Raw genomic sequence first — 16,641 nt, 5'->3', positions numbered from 1 at the left:
TTGTACCAGAGGGTGCTTGAGGATAATGTGAGGCCATCTGTCGGAAAGTTGAAGCTCAACCGAAGGTGGACCTTGCAACATGACAATGACCCTAAACAAACCAGTAAATCCACCAAGGAATGGCTGAAAAGAAAGAAATGGAGGGTTCTGGAATGGCCAAGTCAAAGCCCGGATCTAAATCCCATAGAGATGTTGTGGGGGGATTTGAAACGATCTGTGTATGCAAGAAACCCCTCAAACATCACACACATGAAAGAATTCTGCATGGAGGAGTGGGCAAAAATTTATCCCAGTCGATGTCAGAGACTGGTAGACAGTTATAAGAAATGCCTACTTGAGGTTGTTTCTGCCAAAGGGGGCAATACCACCTATTAGAGCCAAGGGTGTACTTACAGTTTCCACATGCGAAATTTGCATTTATGTTTATTTAAATTATACAATGGACTACAAAATGTAAATATTTAATGATATTTGTTATATTATGTCACCTTTATCTATCAATATTGTTGAAATGAAGATCAAATAGCTGTATGTTGAAATATGTTGAAAAAGTCAAAACTTTACATGGGGTGTACCACTGTACTTACTTTTTCACGTGACTGTATATTGTTATGAATTAGGGGTAGAGGAATATTTAGATCCAGGTAGATCTGCATAGGTAGGTGCTCGACTGTCATGATAGGGAATCTACCTGTAATAAGTTCTATGTTTAGCCGTATGTCGGAATAAGTTGTATCTGTGTCCCCGCCACGAGAGGGCGGGGTATGCAGGGATTATGGGTAAAATTCCCTCTTGTGTCGTTCTCTCTGTGAGCAACCCAGTGTCCCTTATGGCAACACACTCATATACATTAGATAGATCCATTAGTGCACACATAAAATAATTCCCCGCCACCACGATGACTTTGGAAGAGCAACAGGCAGCAGCCACGTAGTACGCCACCATGGGCAACAAACATCGTGCCAGGCAGGCTGGAACCATGCCCAGGGAACGTGTGATTGGCTGGGGTAAGAAGCTGGCCACTGATTGGTGAAAGGAATGTGGAAGGAGCGGCACACTGATTGGCCACCAACCGTAGACACCTCGGCCAATCAGTGCGGAAGGCGCGAACACTCGGCCAATCAGTGCGGAAGGCGCTAAACCACTACTTAAAAGCAAGTCGCTTTTTAGAGAGCAAGGGCCGGTGACGTCAGAAGGCGGGAAAGACCATGAAGAAGTGAGGGACTGGTTGATGAGAGAGACAGAGCTGACGAGAGACCGCAAGTGACAAGACGACTCGCTCGCGGGCATTGTCGTCTTCCCTGGGTTCTTCGCGGGCTCTTGGTGCTTGGTCATTGGTCTTGGTCTTGGTTTTATTGGTGCTTGGTGCTTGGAGCGAGGCTTGGTGCAATCCCAATCGAGGCTCAATCTTTGTGCAAACGGGACCTCACGTGCGACCGACGAGCGGGCGAGCGAGGCATGCCGCTGGGCGGACGGGGGTTTGGCAGCGGACGAGCGGGTGCACATCGAGGCCTTTCTTCGCACCAACCGGAGCTGCGTCGGACGACGCGCTCGAACATCGACCCGACGCTACACTGTCAGACAGATAAGCTCGCATTCACAAATACATGACAGGACATTAATTTTATTCATTCTCCCTTTGTCTCGTATTTGAAATCTATGTGGGGACGTCCCAATTTAGAATTAGTTCTTCCGTCGCGTTCTTTGTATCGGGTTCCGTAATAAATCTTTATTTTTGTACATTTTACCCCCGTGTTCGTTTTGAGTTAATTCCCTACAGGATTGAAGACCGCCGGTGAGATTGCTACAGGTAAGAGCTCGCCGCTTCTTCCTCTTCCTTCTTTGTCCCGTGCTTGCATAGTAAAAATCCGTAATTGATCGTCGCCTCCATTAAGTTCGTTTGGCCATCCGCGAGCCCACAGTATTAACCGAGGGCATTCGCGCGACAATATATATACATACATATATATACAATTATATATACATACAGAAGAGCAACACACAACCTGGCTATACCCTCCACTCACAGGCATCTTCACAGTGTCGAGGAATTCAGCCAGTTTGACCTGCTGGATGCTGTAACTGGTAGAAAGGTAGTTGAAGGTCATCGCACGAGCTCATGCCTGGCGGACACATCCTGTGATTTTGGGCTACTGAAGCGCTACACCTGCTCTTCATCACAGGTGTGTAACACCTGACACCTGACACCTGAGAACCCTCTTCCGACTTTCACAATGCCGGAATGTTTCACTTTAGAGATTTCTACGAATATGTTTACTTTGTGTTATATATGTTATGCTGAAATTTTTAATCGATATAAATGTGCCTTGTGTGCAGGGAATAAGCCCAGGATGCTACGACAGTTACAACGCTGATATGTACTGTCAGTGGATAGACATTACCGACATCTTCGCTGGGAAGTATATTTTGAGAGTACGTGTTTCAAAAGCCACATGCTTGCTGACACTTGTGTACTTACTCTGTGGCAGGAAATGTTTTCATTTGAGTGTTTAATTAGCAAAATTGTTTTTACCCAAATGATAAAACTAGTTAAACTATCTTTTTGCTGTGTATGCTACAGCATTGCTTTAAGGATGAAATAATTTTATTTGTTGTATAATTAATTTGTAAGGTGTATGTGTGTTGTTGTGATGGATGCTGTGAAGAGAAACAGGTTGAGATGGTTTGGTCATGTGTTGAGGAAGGATGAAAGTGACTGGTTGAGAAGAGTGATGGAAATGAATGTAGAAGGAAGTAGAGGACGGGGAAGAACGAGGAAGACTTGGCTAAAGATGGTGGAAGAAGAAATGTGGGCAAGGGGGTTAACAAGGGGAGATGCAGAAAATAGGGCAAAATGGAGAAGATTGTCTTGGGGACTGCAAGGCTAACCCCCGCTCTAGCAGGGAAAATGGCCTTAAAATGCATGTTGTTGTTGTTGTATAATTAATTTGCCTGAAATGAAATGCTCTCCATATTTATAGAATGTTCCTAGCATTGAAGAAAGGCCTATGTTAATGATAGGGAAGGTTTATGATGAAAATTATTATTTTCATCACATTGTGTAGTGCATCATAATACACACACACACACACACACACACACACACACACACACACACACACACACACACACACACACACACACACACACACACGGATATACAGATACATGACACAGTGACACAACACAGGACTGTGAGATGAGGTAAACACAGCCGCTTAGCCCAGGGGAAACGCTGTCACTTCTCAGGGCACTCTAGGTACCAGCGACGCCAGAACCCACAACAATGGCACCACTTTTCTCACCATACCGGTGCCGAGGCATACCGTATTAACGGAGCCTCAGACATGACAGTATGTTCTCTTACAAAGAATTCCCACGCAGAAGGACGCCATTACAGGTCCAACAAAGCCTGCTCTAGAATTGCAACTTATTCTTGTTTGTATTTGCCCTATTGCTTAAAATGTTGCGTTTCAATCAAGAAAGCAGCAAGCACCATTTTTGAAGTACAGTATTTGGTACGACTTGGCTGGGGTTCGAACTGCCGACCTCCCAGACTCAGAGTGGACGCTCTAGCCATTTTTCCAGTGAGTCTAGTTGCATGACTGTTTTTTGGAATGCCCCAAGATGGACACACACATACACTTGTTGCAGGCCTTATAGAGTGATCTAAAGTTAACATCAGTTGGGTTAGCTTTCCATGGTGAAAATGCAAGCTACTTGACTGCAACTGTATGACAGGCATCAGTGTACCAGGGCTGAGGGGATGGATAGGACAGCTGCAGATGGAATGGGATAAACCGGTGCATAAAAGAGATTAGGCTCTTGAGAAAGTATTCCCAGGTGGAATCCATATCAGATGCTGTGAAGATGGCAGCACAATCGTTTTGTTAAAGACAGATTGCAGTCCTTGCCAGTTGGCTTGTGCAAAGTCATATTCTGCGGCATTGATGTTGGTGGCATGGTCTGCTCAGCAGTATTATGTATGTTTCGGGAATTTCTCGGTATGTAGAAATATTTTCTATAAATATTATGTCGAAATAATATAATTTCCCCCAAAATGATGGCAAATGTGAAAAGATACGTAACATTGCTTCTTAGATTTGCTTTCCACCCCCACCCCCTTCTGAATAATTAACCTGCCAAACTCCTTTAAAAGGGTTGCATTTGATTCCAAACGACTCTTGGCCATTTTATGGATTAGAAAAAAAGAATGTAATACACATTCAACAACTACAAATTATTTCATCATGCCATTTAAGTCATTTTTTTACCTCCGCCACTAAAGGTGGACGCAGGTTATGTTTTCACCCTTGTTTGTCTGTCTGTTTGTCTGGTTTGTTTGTCTGTGAGCAGGATATCCCAAAAAGTTATGGATGGACTTGGCCAAGACTTGGTGGACAGGTTGGATGTGTAGGGCCAAAAACGATGTACAGAAAGATATTTCAAAACGTCGTGGACAGATTTGGAGGAAACGTGGTTGGCAGGTTGGGACAAGGACGAATTGCTTAGATTTCGGTGAAGATCCGAATCCGGATACTAGAATTCTTAAAGTGATTCTTCACAATTGAGAGATAGGAGCAAAAGTGATACATAGCACCATATGTGAATAAGTTGTGGGTGGGTTATGTCAAAACTTGGTGGATGTGTTAGGTAGGCGACAAGAACAAGCAGATTAGATTTTGGTTGAGGTCCAGATGCAGATTCGGCCTATCAATGGGATACAAAACATAAACTGTTCAGCCAGGTGGAGATATGCTCTCTACCGAGTGCCGTTCTAGTTGATAAATATATACAGCATACCAATATAATGGAGGATTACTCATACTGGTGTTAAAATATCCATGATAGCAACATTTTATGAGAGCAATAAACGGGCTAATGAATGAAAGATGGGGGAGATGAATTGTCTCCCCTAGTCACACAGAACTGATGGGAAATACGAGGCCTGGACTGAAGTGGCAATGCTGTGTGCATGTGTGTTTTGGAGAGGGAAGGAGGGGGGGGGGGGGATGGTGGACTCAAGGCAAAGATTTGTTTTAACTTGAGAGCAGGTGTTTATTGTCATACAAAACCAAATTCACTGCACAGGTGCAACCTTGAAGCTGAATAATTGTTCCATCAAATGCTATCATGATGGATAGCATAGCCTGCCAACATTGACTGGCTGGAAGCACATGCCAGCCAGGTGGTGGCACAGATAAAGTGGTAAAAGTTTTCACTTTCTGATTTTTTTATATTCCTGATCGAGACAATTTCTCAAGAAAATGTATAAACGTATTCATGAGTACAGTGAAAGAGTTTAATATACTCAAAAACCTTGTTTAGCCCGACTAATTCAGGCGAGCGCATGTTTGTTTAGGCGATAATGAGAATCCGTGTATTTGTTAAAAAAAAAAAAAAAAAAAACCATTAAAAAAAAAAACATCTTTAGACACCAAAATTATAAACTATAAAATAAGAAATCTTTACTAAACAGTTATAAAAGAAATGATATACGTATAGTAAGTGCAAACTGCATCTGACAATGAAAAACAGCACAAACTAGAATGGCCCTCAGCAGCTAGGTTTGTGATTAGCACCAGGAAGTCACTGGATTTCCTCTCGTTGGCCTGTTTTTAGCTAGAACACTGTTCTGAAGGCTTGCATGTACACTGTTGTCTTTATTTTAATCTTTGTTTACTGATATACATGTATATACTGTATATACAGTCTATATATATATATAAATATAATATGCACTACATAACCAAAAGTATGCGGACACCCCTCCTAATTAGTGGATTTGACTTTCAGCCACTCCCATTGCTGACAGGTATATATAATCAAGCACACAGCCTTGCTATCTCCAGAGGCAAACATTGGCAGTAGAATGGGCCATACTGAAGAGCTCAGTGACTTTCAACCTAGCACCGTCATAGGATGCCACCTTTCCAACAAGTCAGTTTGTCAAATTTCTGCCCTGCTAGAGGTGCCCCGGTCAACTGTAAGGGCTGCTAATGTGAAGTGGAAACGTCTAGGAGCAACAGCAGCTCAGCCGCAAAGTGGTAGGCCACACAAGCTCAGAGAACGGGACCCCCGAGAGCTGAAGCACGTAAAAATCGTCTGTCCTTGGTTTCAACACTCACTAGCGACATCCAAACTGCCTCTGGAAGCAACGTCAGCACAACAACTATTTGTCGCGAGCTTCATGAAATGGGTTTCCATGGTCGAGCAGCCGCACACATGCCTAAGATCACCATGCGCAATGCCAAGCGTCGGCTGGAGTGGTGTAAAGCTCACCGCCATTGGACTCTGGAGCAGTGGAAACGTGTTCTCTGGAGTGATGAATCACACTTCACCAACTGGCAGTCCGACGGACAAATCTGGGTTTGGCGGTTGCCAGGAGAACGCTACCTGCCCGAATGCATCGTGCAAACTGTAAACTTTGGTGGAGGAGGAATAATGGTCTGGGGCTGTTTTTCATGGTTTGGGCTAGGCCCCTTAGTTCCAGTGAAGGGAAATCTTAACGCTACAGCATACAATGACTTTATAGACAATTGTGTGCTTCCAACTTTGTGGCAACAGTTTGGGGAAGGCCCTTTGCTGTTTACGCATGACAGTGCCCCCGTGCACAAAGCGACGTCCATACAGAAATGGTTTGTCGAGATTGGTGTGGAAGAACTTGACTGGCCTGCACAGAGCCCTGACCTCAACCCCATCGAACACCTTTGGGATAAATTGGAATGCTGACTAACCCCATCGAACAGGCCTAATCACCCAACATCAGTGTCCGACCTCACTAATGCTCTTGTGGCTGAATGGAAGCAAATCCCCACAGCAATGTTCCAACATCTAGTGGAAAGCCTTCCCAGAAGAGTGGAGGCTGTTGTACCATTAAAGGGGGGGGGGGGGGGGTGGGGACCAACTCCATATTAATGCCAATGATTTTGGAACGAGATGTGTGGTGTTTGGGTGTCCACATACTTTTGGTCATGTAGTGTATATACTGGTTAGGGTGGGATCCCTGAATCTCAAAAAAGAGGTTTTGAGAATTTTTTTGAAAACTTCCACCGACTTTATCGCACGTTGTTCAGAGACCTGAAAAGCTGCATAGAAAATTTGGTGGGGCTGGCACCAAAACTGTGGGAGTAGTACTGTTCGATGTTAATGTACATTTAATGATGCTGATGAAGCTGATAACAATGACAAATTGGTGATGTTGTTGACTAGGGAGGGGGGATTGGCTCTGATGTGCCATAATGAAGGACATGGGTGAAGTTGTTTGCCCAGTCAGTGATTTTGTCATTTTGATTTGCCCAGCCAGATTTTGTTAGACAGCAATATCCAGGGTTTGCGCACTGCAAAGTGATAAAGGTGATCAAAATGTCGTTACAGCACTGTTGTTAGTGTGTCTGCCTCGACCTTCATGTATTCAGAAGAAAATAATGCTATGTTCGATAAACAGATAGAAGGAATTCTTTATTGGGTCTCAGAATGTGATCATTTACTGATAGTGGTGGACCTAAACACATATGTGGCTCCGACATTGCTACATGGGAGGAAGTTAATGGTCATCATGTCTTTGTCTGATCCAATTAGCAGGCTTCATTATTTCATGTAATCTACATGTTATAAATTTGCAATCACCAATATATTATTTGAGCCTAAAGCATTCATAAATGAACATGGCAACATCCAAGCGGTGGCGCCAAATAGACTAGATAATCACATGACCGCTCTACTCCAATGACGTCCATGACTCTCGGGTTCATCAAAGTGACGAGTGCTGGAATAATCATAGACTAGTCTGGCCAAGGTTGAAGTTAAAACTCCAGCTAAGATCCCATGATTGTGCAATTGCATGCTGAATGAATGTGGATCGTTTATAAGATACCGGGGTTGCCTCTGACTTGCATGACCAGCTACATTAGAAGTTGTCCGATTTATAACTGATTTATTAGTGGAAGTAGAGTGAAGTACTTTCAAAATAATAGTATGCTACTCGTATATTGCAAAGGAAGTGGAAACAACCGGACTGGTTTAGACCAGAACAACCGGACTGGAGTTTTTCCTTGATCTTAAACTGATAAGACAGACGAACGGACGAATCGACATGAACAAATTGCTTAACCTCACTTTTTGCTTTGCGTGGTAATAAGTATGACCATCTCATTTGTGACAACTACTGTGGGATTATGCTGTTGTACATTGTTGGCAAGATTTTTTTGCCACATGGTATTCATGCATATTACACCATCAGTTGAGGAGTTATAGTCTACATGCCAGTGTAGCATTCCAGACAAATTGGTTACATGACCGACATGCTGTTTGTTTCTCATCGGGTTTAGGAAAAGTGTTGCGAGCAAAAAGCAAGACCTCCATCTTGTCTTTTTTGATCAGGTGAAAGCTTTGGTGCAGTTAACAGAGGAGAGATGTGGGTTGTGCTTCTGAAATTGCTGAACATCATTGAGTATTTTTTATGAGGTTACGGAGAATACAAGTAAACGAAAAAACATGTTTTATGGCTACACACTTTTATTTGTTTTAGAAAATAAAAATAAAAAATTAATTACATTTTGATAGATGAAAATGTACCAGAAAAGAGGATCGTGGGCCAAATTTCTGCTCTCCAGGACTTATGGAACCTAGAAAACGAACGGCTCAAAGATTTGAAATGGGACAAACAAACAAAGTTTTGATGAAGTGAAATAAAAGTGTGTAATAATAAAAACATTGTTTTTGTGTAATAATAACAATAAAATAATAATAATGAAAACATTCCCGATGTCCCTGTTCACCACTGTTGTGCTTGTGTGCTTCCCTCTCTCTCCCCATCTTGTCTCCCCCTCCCTTTATTAGTCCCCTACCGGTGTACACCGGAGGGGGCTATAGGTTTGCACTCCGTCCCTCCGTCTGTCAGTCTGTCAGTTTGTCAGTCCATCACGCAAATAACAGTTTTCCGGACTTTTTTTCCTAAACTCTTAATGCTAATGATTTGAAACTTGGTACATGGTTTCCTCATGATAAGATACAGATCAAGTTCGAACTTCACAACGTTTCGATCATTTTTGACAAAGTTATGGCACTTTGAACTTTGGTAATTTCCCCAACAGTTTTCAGGACTATAATTTGGAGTGCGGTAAGTCAAAGCTGTTAATATTCCTTGTTTGAACTCCAATTTACATTATGTTTCCACTTTTAGTGAGAAGTAGGGGTCTGTGCAACCATTCATAAACTTTATTTGGTGCAAATTGGATAATTTATAGCCGAGTTACCTCAGACGTGAGTTGGTAATTATATAATTCACACATAGTGCAATACGTGCAGGCTGCTCCACGCAGCGACCTTTCGGGCTTATTTTAACTCCAATTTACATTCTGTTTCCACTTTTAGTGCGAAGTAGGGGTCTGTGCAACCATTCATAAACTTTATTTGGTGCAAATTGGATATTTTTAGCCGAGTTACCTCAGACGTGAGTTGGTAATTATATAATTCACACATAGTGCAATACGTGCAGGCTGCTCCACGGAGCGACCTTGCGGGCTTATTTTAACTCTGATTTACATTCTTTTTCCCCTTTTAGTGAGAAGTAGGGGTCTGTGCAACCATTCATGAATTTTATTTGGTGCAAATCGGATAATTTTTTAGCTGAGTTACCTTAGACCGTGAGTTGGTAATTATATAATTCACACCGTGCAATATGTGCAGGCTGCTCCACCAAGCGACCTTGTGGGCTTATTAGTCCCCTACCGGTGTACACCAGAGGGGACTATAGGTTTGCACTCCGTCCCTCCGTCTGTCAGTCTGTCCGTCCGTCACGCAAAGAACAGTTTTCCGGACTTTTTTTTCTAAACTCTTAATGCTAATGATTTCAAACTTGGTACATGGTTTCCGCATGATAAGTTACAGATAAAGTTAGAACTTCACGACGTTTCGATCATTTTTGACAAAGTTATGGCACTTTGAACTTTGGTAATTTCCCCAACAGTTTTCCGGACGACAGACTGCCGGGAGGGGACATGTATTGCAGCGCAATACTCAGAATGCTTGTTGTTTTACATGTCCGTCTATGTTTTTGTGTTGTATGTGCTTATGTGTGTTTAACGTGCTAGCTCTTACATGAGCCTCGATGTTGTATACAACCCCCCCCCCCCCCCCAAAAAAAAAACATGTTTTAGGGCTAAACACTATTTTTCTTTCTTTTTTAAAGCAATTTATATACAGACTTGGCATTTAATATGGATTTTTTTTTTTCTCTTGACGGGTTTACTTTCTGAACTCAGTATATCAATCTGGTGAGTTTTTTTTACCCTTCGGTTATGTCTTGGTTGAAAGAACCATGTCACTGAATGTCTTTCGCAGCAAGAAGTCAATAACAGGATTATATCACAGGTGGCATGACAAAATGTAAGGACAGGTACATTTGACGATTGGCTTCACAATCGGGTATACAAGGGTTGTTGCGTTCTGTATTAGTGGAAAACAACTGCTGCACGTCTACAAAAGTTATTGCCGCTTCCTCTGGAGATGGTCCGTCAACTTGACAATGCTGTTTGTCATGGAGTGGTGGCTTTACGAAATTCTGGCATGAAACAGCGTGCTATTGCTCGGCAGTATGGCATCACTCAAGGTCAGGTGTCAATGATCCTGAAACGAAATGCTCAGAGGGGTGTCCCTACTCCAATACCGAGGCCAGGACGTCCACGCAGAACCACAAGGAGAGATGATTGCCAGCTGCACCGGTTAGTCTGCAATGGCCGTACCAAGTCAGCTAATCGGCGTAGGGCTGAGTGGCATCAACTGACAAATGTGCCTGTATCCAGAAGGCTAGTCAACCAACGACTGGTTCAAGCAGGCTATCGTGCCAGGCATCCCTTGAGAAAGCCACGCCTGACCAGACAACACAGCCAGCGCCGATTGCAGTGGGCCAGATAGCACCGTCAATGGCAGCCAGGACACTGGAATCACGTGACCTTCAGTGACGAGTCTAGATTTCTGGTGTATCGTCAAGATGGCCACGTCTGAGTGCGCAGACAAGTGCATGAAGCCCACAACGAAGATTGTATCGTGCCAAGAGTCCAAGCTGGAGGTGGTGGGGTGACCGTTTGGGCTGCTTTTCATGGAGGAGGCAAAACTGACCTGGTTGTTCTGAATGGAAACCTGAACCAGTTCAAGTACAGGGTCATTCTGGAAGAAACATTGCTTCCATTTGCTCGTGCATCCTTTCGAGGAAACTTTGTCTTCCAAGATGACAATGCACGGCCTCATCGTGGTCGCAGGATCCAACACTTTCTTGCTGAACGTGGTGCAGAGCATATGGAGTGGCCTGCCATGTCCCCGGATATGAATCCGATAGAGAACTTGTGGGCAGAATTAACGCATCAAATCGACAACTTGGACTAGCAGCCGACCTCTGTGCGTGAATTGCAGCAGACTATTGTCACTGCATGGCAAGCGATTCCTGTCCAAACCTTGGCAAATCTCGTGAACAGCATGCCTCAACGTGTACGTGCTCTCCTGAATGCTCGTGGGGGTTACACGAAGTACTGAACTGTAATTTTACTGTCCATAATCCCAGTCATAATTTAGCTTTTGTTTTTGTTGAAATCTTTTTTGGCTCATGTGCAAAATAAAGACATATTTCTGGAAAACGTACAGAAGTTTAACACAGTACTGTCCGTGAATTGAGTTCGATATCAGTTTACATCACTTTCGAGGATCAATTTATTTGCTTCGAAATGTCAAATGTGGTTTTTGTTTCTTTTAAACGTCACATTAACAACATCTAGAATAATTTCAACATAATTCCAATGAACTTTTGGTTCTAAGTCATCTTGAAAAGTAAGTTCACCCCCGCAAAAAAATATTCCATATTAAATGCCAAGTCTGTATGTATATATATATATATGTATATATATATATATATATATATATATATATATATATATATATATATATATATATATATATATATAATTTGATAGATGAAAATACTAGAAAAGAGGATCGTGAGCCAAATTTCAGCTCTCCAGGACGTATGGAACCTAGAAAACGAATGGCTCAAACATTTGAAATGAGACAAACTAACAAAGTTCAGATGAAGTTAAATAAAAGTGTGTAAAAATAAAAATAGCACTCTCTGGAATTGTATCTGAAGTCTGAATAACATTTTCCACCAAGGTTCAGCCCTAACTCTTTTCAACATCCATATAGCATTGCCCACTACAAGAAGCATTTAGAGATCTCCAAGAATTTCGTCAATCCTGATTGAAGACAGTTCTAGCTACGCTGCCTCAAAAGCAAGTCTGTCTTGCATGATTTTGTTTAAAATCTTCCTGATCCAGAAATTACAAGTACAAGAACCAAATAGCTCCAAGACATGATAAACCATCTAGCAAGTTTAACAGTTAAATGGGGCTTAGCAATTAGCATGAAGAAGACCAATTAGCATACCAACCAGTTTCTGGGTGTCATTGAAGATACTCTAAAATCTACCAATGTCTTTGAACACCTGAGGATATTTGGTGGAGCAAAGTATTGCTAAGGCCTTTGCCTTATTGTGGAAATGAGTTTGAAGTCGGACACGCATATCATATCAGCCTCAACATCTATCGTGCACTAATTATACGAACGCTGTTATGTTATATGGCTATGAATGCTCGACCCTGAATAGTCTTCATGAAAAACAAACATGTTGGGATGTTCACTATTGTAAATGACATCTTTCGACTATCTCATCAACATGGCAAGACCAAAATGGCTTGGACAAGTATGTTAAATGTCCACAAGATAGTTGAATTGCATTCCAAAGAGAGTCTTCTAGTGAGATAATGGAAGAAAACGGAAGCAATAAAAGTTTCAGCTATGCTGGAAAGAACACCTGAGGATATTTGGTGACCGAGGATATATGAAAGAACACCTGAGGATAGTAAAGAGTGACTTCAAGGCATTTAACATTTACTGAGACAAATGGTGCATTCTTGTTGAAATGACTTCCTGGTGGAGGGATGATGGTAATAATTATGCTGAATGCATGTGGAGAGAGAGGAAGTGAAGACTCATTGTGCCAGATACGACCACTGTATACTATGATGTTGAAATATGTAGTAATTCAATGTCGGTATTTATCCCACAGGCTACAGCTAAGTTCTTGTTAACTGGTATCAGGTAATTAAATAGGGAGCATGTGTAGGAGGCACCCCCTGTTGGTCAGGACACTTGCAGCAAGTGCTGGTGTGGCACAAGCGTTCATGGTCACCATTCTAGTTCAGATGTGCTCGTTGTGTTTATATCAGGTAAAAACAATGAATAGTTCTGTTTTGGTTAAATATTGTAATCACGATTGACATGTTAAATTCAGTTGGTTTAAATATTGCTAAGTAAATAAACCTAGTGAAAAAGAAACAATGTAATGACCAATGACCAATGAAAAAACACTGAAAAAACTAAGACAATGAAAAAACAAAAATGATGGATAATAAAATAACAAATAATGAACTAGAACGGCACTCGATAGAGAGAATACCTCCACCAGGTGAACAGTTTACGTTTTGTATCTCAGAGTAGACCAGAAAATCACAATACAGAATCACATTTCATCAAAATCATTCGTCAAATCAAAATAAAATATGTATCCGCATTTGGATCTTCACCAAAATTGAATCGATTCTTCCTTGTCAGACACCCAACCTGTCCAACAAGTTTCGTCCAAATCCACCCACAACTTTTTGAGATATCCTGCTATGTATCGTTTTTGGTTCTATCTTCCAAAGGTGAAGAATCGCTTAAAAAATTAAATAATTCTCATATCCGAATTCATATTCAGATCTTCACCAAGATCGAATCGAATCGTTCTTGTTAGACACCCAACCTGTCCACCAAGTTTCGTCCAAATCCATCCATAACGTTTTGAGATATCCTGCTATGTATCGTTTTTGGTTCTATCTCCCAATGGTGAAGAATCACTTAAAAAATTCCAGTAGCCGGATCCGAATCCAGATCTTCACCAAAATCTAATGATTTCGTCGTTGTAACATATGCTACATCTCTGCCAAATTTAGTCCGAATCCGTCCACAACTTTTTGAGATATCCTGCTATGTATTGTTTTTGGCCCAATCTCCCAATGGTGAAGAATCACTTAAAACATTCCAGTAGCCGGATCAGAATCCAGATCTTCACCAAAATCTAATGATTTCGTCGTCGTAACATATGCTACATCTCTGCCAAATTTAGTCCGAATCCGTCCACAACTTTTTGAGATATCTTGTTCACAAACGGACAGACAAACAGACAAATGAAAAATCACTCACAGAGCGACACTTGGCAAATCAGAACAAAGTAGAATGGCACTCAGTAGAGCATCCTTTTGACCTAAAAAATAATTTGTGGTTGAATTCAGTGACCTGATATGCAGATCGTCTTCAAAGTTTAAGTTATTCTAATGAAAATTGACAATTTTATAAATTTGGCCTATGTTGACCTTTTGGCCTATGTTGACCTGAAAATAGTTGGTGGATGGTTTCAGTAAGCTGATATGCAAATCCTATTCAGATTTCAAGTCAATCGGGGAAAAATTGAGGATTTTAGTTGTTTTAAAAAAGTGGTTGACCTTTGGCCTATGTTGACCTTATGACCTATGTTGATCTCAAAAATAGTTGGTGGTTGAATTCAGTTCGCTGACATGAAAATCCTATTCAAATTTTACATCAATTGGATGAAAATGGAGGATTTTGAAAAATTGAAAAAAGTTGTTGATCTTTGGCCTATGTTGACCTTTTGGCCTACATTAATCTCAAAAATTGTTGGCGGTTGAATTCAGTAAGCTGATATGTAAATCCTATTGAAATTTCAAGTGAATCGGATGAAAATTGAGCATTTTAGAAATTCAAAAAAGTGGTTTACCTTTTGCCCATGTTGACCTTTTGGTCTAAGCTGACCTCAAAAATAGTTGGTGGTTGAATTCACTTAGCCGATATGTAAATCCTATTCAAATTTCAAGTCAATCGGATGAAAATTGAGGATTTTAGAAATGTGAAAAAAGTGGTTGACGCTTGGCCTTTGTTGACCTTTTGACCTCAAAAATATATAGGATTTTGTGGGACCACAAACTCTACCATTTGGTTAAGTTTCGTGAAGATCGGTTTCAAATTGTGACCTGTAGGCAAGTATAAGTGAGCGGACAGACAAATAAACACACACACACACACACACACACACACACACACACACACACACACACACACACACAAACACACACACAAACCGGAGTGATCAACATACTTGCAAAAAAAAAAATAATTTGCCAAGTGACAAACAAACGGACAGAGAGACAGACAGACAGACAGGGGTGAAAACATAACCTCTATCCACCTTTGGTGGTGGAGGTAACAATGTAAAAAATATATTGTGAGTAAATAAAGACCCGCATCACTATGCCCAATACCGAAAATGTACAGTGTTTGTCAATGTGTTAAACTTAAGCACAATATTCTGTTTTGCAGATCCAAGTAAATCCGAATTACTTTTACCGGGAATCTGACTTTACGAACAACGTTATCCGATGCAACGTGCATTTCACAGGAGAAGTTGTCTACACGAAAAGCTGCGAGCGCTCCCAGTAGGTTCTCAGTAACATCGGGATTCTTAACGTTTTTCAACGTAAATTGATAAACGTTTTTAAACCGAGTAACGTTTGTCGAGGCATGTGCATCATCCATTTGCTCCCATTCCTTTGTCTATTTGCATTGCTGCACAGGTACTGAAGACTGCGAATGACCCTTCATAGGTGAGAAAGGTGTCACGCTCACCTGCACTACTACTCAGCACGATCAGATTGACATTCTTGGTTCATATTATGACTGTGTCTCACACGCTACTTGATGTCTTCAGCACTTATAGCATCGGTGCCTTTCACGCACGAACGGGTGGAAATGTTTGAATGTGTCAGAAAACATGTCCGGTAGCTTGATGTATACGCACGATGGTGTACTAACTGATCAACAAATGGATTTATCTATCACAATCTCAACACTTTGATTGCATTAATGGAACTTGTCAGGGCATTGAACAATTGAATGCATTGAAATTGGCTTTTGTATTATACGATATTGATTTACAATCCACAACGAACGTTTAACGCTGCCATTCTGATGATGTATTCTTAAATGGTGTTCATTAAATCGATTTTTCGTTCCAAAAGCAGGCCTTGGAAATTTTTTTTTCCCCTCATTTTAACCCAATCCGTCCCATCCAGCTTTAGTTTCTTCGTTTGAATTATTTGACTTCAACCACTGAAAGTGGATGGAGGTTATGTTTCCGCCCTTGTTTGTCTGTCTGTGAGCAGGATATCTCAAAAAGTTATGGGCGGATTCGGACGAGATTTGATGGACAGGTTGGGTGTGTGACGAGGACGAATTGATTCGAGTTTGGCAAAGATCCAGATCCAGATTGATAGGGATCCAGATCCAGATTGATAGGGATCGAGATCCAGATTGATAGGGATCGAGATCCAGATTGATAGGGATCCAGATCCAGATTGATAGGGATCCAGATCCAGATTGATAGGGATCCAGATCCAGATTGATAGGGATCCAGATCCAGATTGATAGGGATCCAGATCCAGATTGATAGGGATCCAGATCCAGATTGATAGGGATCCA

The 16,641-nt window shown here is 41.5% G+C and overlaps 1 protein-coding gene across 1 annotated transcript in view; it reads left to right on the top strand.

Moving 5' to 3' along the window:
• LOC137420752 (lysyl oxidase homolog 1) overlaps positions 1 to 16,180 on the top strand; it is a 45,132-nt gene extending 28,952 nt beyond the window's left edge. Inside the window, exons 4-7 of the mRNA XM_068106092.2 lie at positions 2,030 to 2,183; positions 2,338 to 2,433; positions 15,484 to 15,599; positions 15,738 to 16,180. Coding sequence (XP_067962193.2) covers positions 2,030 to 2,183; positions 2,338 to 2,433; positions 15,484 to 15,599; positions 15,738 to 15,744 — 373 coding nt within the window. The 3' untranslated portion in view covers positions 15,745 to 16,180. The remainder of the gene's footprint in view (positions 1 to 2,029; positions 2,184 to 2,337; positions 2,434 to 15,483; positions 15,600 to 15,737) is intronic.
• The last annotated feature ends 461 nt before the right edge of the window (positions 16,181 to 16,641 follow it).

This window comes from Myxine glutinosa, chromosome 2, assembly GCF_964187855.1.
Source record: "Myxine glutinosa chromosome 2, kmMyxGlut1.1, whole genome shotgun sequence".
Lineage (NCBI taxonomy): Eukaryota > Metazoa > Chordata > Myxini > Myxiniformes > Myxinidae > Myxine > Myxine glutinosa.
Note: the sequence above shows the minus strand (reverse complement) of the source record. Positions and strands in the feature narration are given on the sequence as shown.